Source organism: Sphaeroforma arctica (genome assembly GCF_001186125.1).
Source record: "Sphaeroforma arctica JP610 unplaced genomic scaffold supercont1.794, whole genome shotgun sequence".
NCBI classification, from domain to species: Eukaryota; class Ichthyosporea; order Ichthyophonida; genus Sphaeroforma; species Sphaeroforma arctica.
Window position 1 is genome coordinate 13,986 of NW_014039764.1, and position 3,632 is coordinate 17,617.

At 38.6% G+C, this 3,632-nt stretch overlaps 1 protein-coding gene across 1 annotated transcript in view; it reads left to right on the top strand.

Moving 5' to 3' along the window:
* The window catches only part of SARC_08630 (hypothetical protein), a gene marked incomplete at its 5' end in the record, with an annotated part of 6,491 nt that extends 6,087 nt beyond the window's left edge, over window positions 1-404 (top strand). Inside the window, one exon of the mRNA XM_014297379.1 lies at window positions 233-404. Coding sequence (XP_014152854.1) covers window positions 233-341 — 109 coding nt within the window. The 3' untranslated portion in view covers window positions 342-404. The remainder of the gene's footprint in view (window positions 1-232) is intronic.
* Window positions 405-3,632: the final 3,228 nt, after the last annotated feature.

Sequence of the window (3,632 nt, forward strand, 5' to 3'; positions counted from 1 at the left end):
TTTCGATTACAACTTGCCTTTCTAATATTTCCTCTATATATATCACTAGTTTCTGCTTGTATATTTGGCGCGACATAACTGTTGTATAGCCCACCCCATTAGTTATGCTCGTATGTCCTGGCGATGCTTCAAATCACGCCGCGAATGCAACGGTTAGCCCACATTGCAGTGGGCGAAAGTATTTTCTACAGCATTCTAGCATATAGTAAATTGGGTTTACACACTCCTACAGGCCTCATCACTTGCGCAAGTCGAAGATTGATGATATCATACACAAGCATGCGTCTGAGAATTCACTACCAGAATTCTACGAGCAACTGCTGAAACCGCTACATTTTTAGATATTTTTATCATATAGTGTGGTGTCTCAGGTCACCCGAATAAACTCGTTGTGATGATGTTTGACTCCTATTAGCTGACGTTGATGTTACATTACATCGAATTATGTGACTGTAGAACTGGGGATACCGGAACAGAGATCAGATAGTGTAAATACAGATACAGTTTAGAGTGGGAAATCTGCGGTCGTAGATGTGGTTCCGTGTGTAGATAGAACCAAGGACGGAGTGGCGATAGAGCATCTTGTGATGTCGGGAATCGACGTATAGTGTTCCTGCCGTTTTTAGAGTGCAAAGAATAATTTTTTGTTTTGAGCCAGAGCCTAGAAGAGATTTTGGTTTAATCAAAAGCTCGTCAAGAAGCATTTTCACGTGGCAGGTGAAGGAAATCATTCTCATTCAATCTGTTAGGTGATTATTCCAATGAAAGCTTGTGTGGATTGGGTGTTATGCCCTAATATCGTCACCAGGGCTAGCACCATACTTTATGTAGTGAAGACACCTCTTGAACGATGGTACCATCACGTGCATATGACAGAATCTGTCCCCGAAATATGATAACGAACCGGTATCCCCCAGTTCTGAGGGCCCTAGCAATTTCAAAGTGAGCGCATAGAGTGTACTATGTTAAATTCACTGAGCATGCGTGTATAAATATATGTGAGCTGTGACACCCCGAGGTTTGTTTGATGAAAACTTGTTCAAGGATGTGATTAGTGGAGAAGTACTCTCGATATTTTTAATTATAAATTATCAGGGTATGAGCTGCGTCTTTTTAAGCTGAACGGATACAGTCATAGAAATCAGGCATTTGAGGCGTTGATCTAAATTTGTATCATGCGTATCGATATACTATAAAAACACATTGATACCTTGCCAATCAATTCACATTGCCACTAAACTGTGTATGAACTCGATTCGTACGAAATTGTCAATAACCTCTCCTATCAGAATCCATAGCCTCCTAAATAGTACAAGGTTATGCAGAATCATATGTATAGCATTGTTGTATCACTGTAAGCGGAGCGCAATTGTGCTACACTCTGCCATACTGCTATCTAGATACGTACATTGTTCGGCCACACTAAAAAACTACCGCCATGATATTTGAGACCGTACACATAAAAGACCATAGAAAGTACCCTTTGAGTTTTTAAATTCAATATAGAACTCAACGACGAATAGATTCAGCAAACATGATATTACAAGTAACACTGAACACACGTTCACTGTGAGGTATATACACAGTACGTATTGTAATTTCATGATCACCGTTAGGAAATATATAGAGGATTAGGTATGGATGAGTGCTTGTCAGATTACCTGGTGATCATGTATCGTTACGGTCTACTGAAACGCAAATGTCTGTGGATATCTACGTATTGACATATTTATTTACACTGTCTTATCGTATTTGTTTACTGTAATATCATATTTGTTTGCATTATTCAAAACCTACAATCGAAGCCTACTGGGTACTCAGGCAGTGTTAGGAAAGGGCACGAGTTGGAGGTTGGTATATTAAATCAGGCTCGATCTGGCAATTTGTGATTTTTCTCTGCTGTTCAGTGTATTTGGTACAAGAATGTAGAGTATGGAGCGTAGCTGAAAGATACGAGTCTAATGATATAATAGACCTCTTCTCAAGTACGGTTATCTCAGCTAGGAAAAATCCCTAGTCTGAGAGAACCGAACTGAGTCTTTATTTGTGTTTTCACTAGACTCGGGATTTTACTTGAGTGTTTTTCTCTCACGCGGAGTCCCGGTTTAGCTTACCGGTTCTACCGCTAATATTTCTGATGACTCTAATATCAGAAATTCCAATCCTAATTCCAAAACTCAATATTTGAATATTCTGGGTTTTAATATTTGAATATTCTGGATTTCATTATTTGAATTGGCTTCTTAATGATCTGGTCACTATGCTCGTCTCAGTGAAAATGCAGCTTGTAAGTGCTCGGTTGACTTTAACTTTAGATTGACAAATAACTCCAGTGGATATGGTAGAACCCCTTTTAAAAATTCAATGTAACAATTTATGATTCCATTGTCAGTTGGCATACGCCATACTTTTTTTATGTGGAAGTTATTTGGAGCGAGTATGTCAATTATCTAAATGTGTATCTGCGAAAGTATCCACAGTGAAATTAACTATATTCATGGACGCTGAATTAGCTTGCAAAACAATCGGAGTATATTTCTGGGTAATTTTTTTCTTCTTATTATCCTTTCAATTGACAATGAACGGTAGCGAATACGTAGGAGTTTATCAGAGCTCTGATGCATAACCTACACTTATATTCCTAAATAGTCGGGAGACTAGCGCATCAAACATCGATACGACCTACTACATAGCCCGAGGATACACCAAGACAACAACATCGGAATCTCGCAATCTAACTTTGCCGATACGTACTTGGACATAGACCCTAGTGACTATTGATTAATTTTAGTAACTTTTCGATTTTATACTAGGTTCAATGTTGAAAATCAGCGGAAACTATCTTTTCGTAAATACGAGAAACCGGTTGAAATCGTCTTAGCAGAGCGACCAGCGACGATGTATTTGTCCGACGCCTAAAATTTTGATATGTATGTATGCCGGATGAAATGGAGGATCTACATATCGACTTGTGCTCTACGTATCGTACCGTGCCAAACTTTTGATACGGCCGATGAAAATCGAACTAAACAAGGGTACGTACGTGGGGCTCAATCGTTATGAAATAGTTAATTGGATGAATTGAAATCACCTTCTCACCGATAAAAAGGAGTTCAAGGCGCTTTCACCAGATATGCCGCATATCGACATTCCGGAGATATCTATATTCCAAGAAAGCGCTTTTTGGTAGAAAAATACCTGAAACTGACTGGGAGATAAACCACACCCATCTTCATGTTATATAGTTGTTTTGTAAAATTGTGCTCAAGCATGTTAAAAATAATTCTTACAAAACGAAGAGAAAAGAATTGGTTGTTTGATTGCCAAAAACTGGTCGGTGTCTGCTCATATTGTGCGATTATCTAGAAAATCTTTTGGCGATACAGGCCTACCCATGAGGAAAAATATGCAACCGATTGTATTTATAGTCCGATCTTTTGTTTATGAAGATTTCCTTCATTTCATCTTATGTCTTTAATTGGAACCGAGGACAATTCTTCGAAAAGAATATATAAAGGCAAAAGTGTCGTTCCATTTCAAAAAAATAATAGTAGGCGAGGTGTTTTCATTATGCACAAGTAGAGGATCAGCGCTCCAGCCTCCCCCGTAACAAAAAGAGTGCTGTATATGGA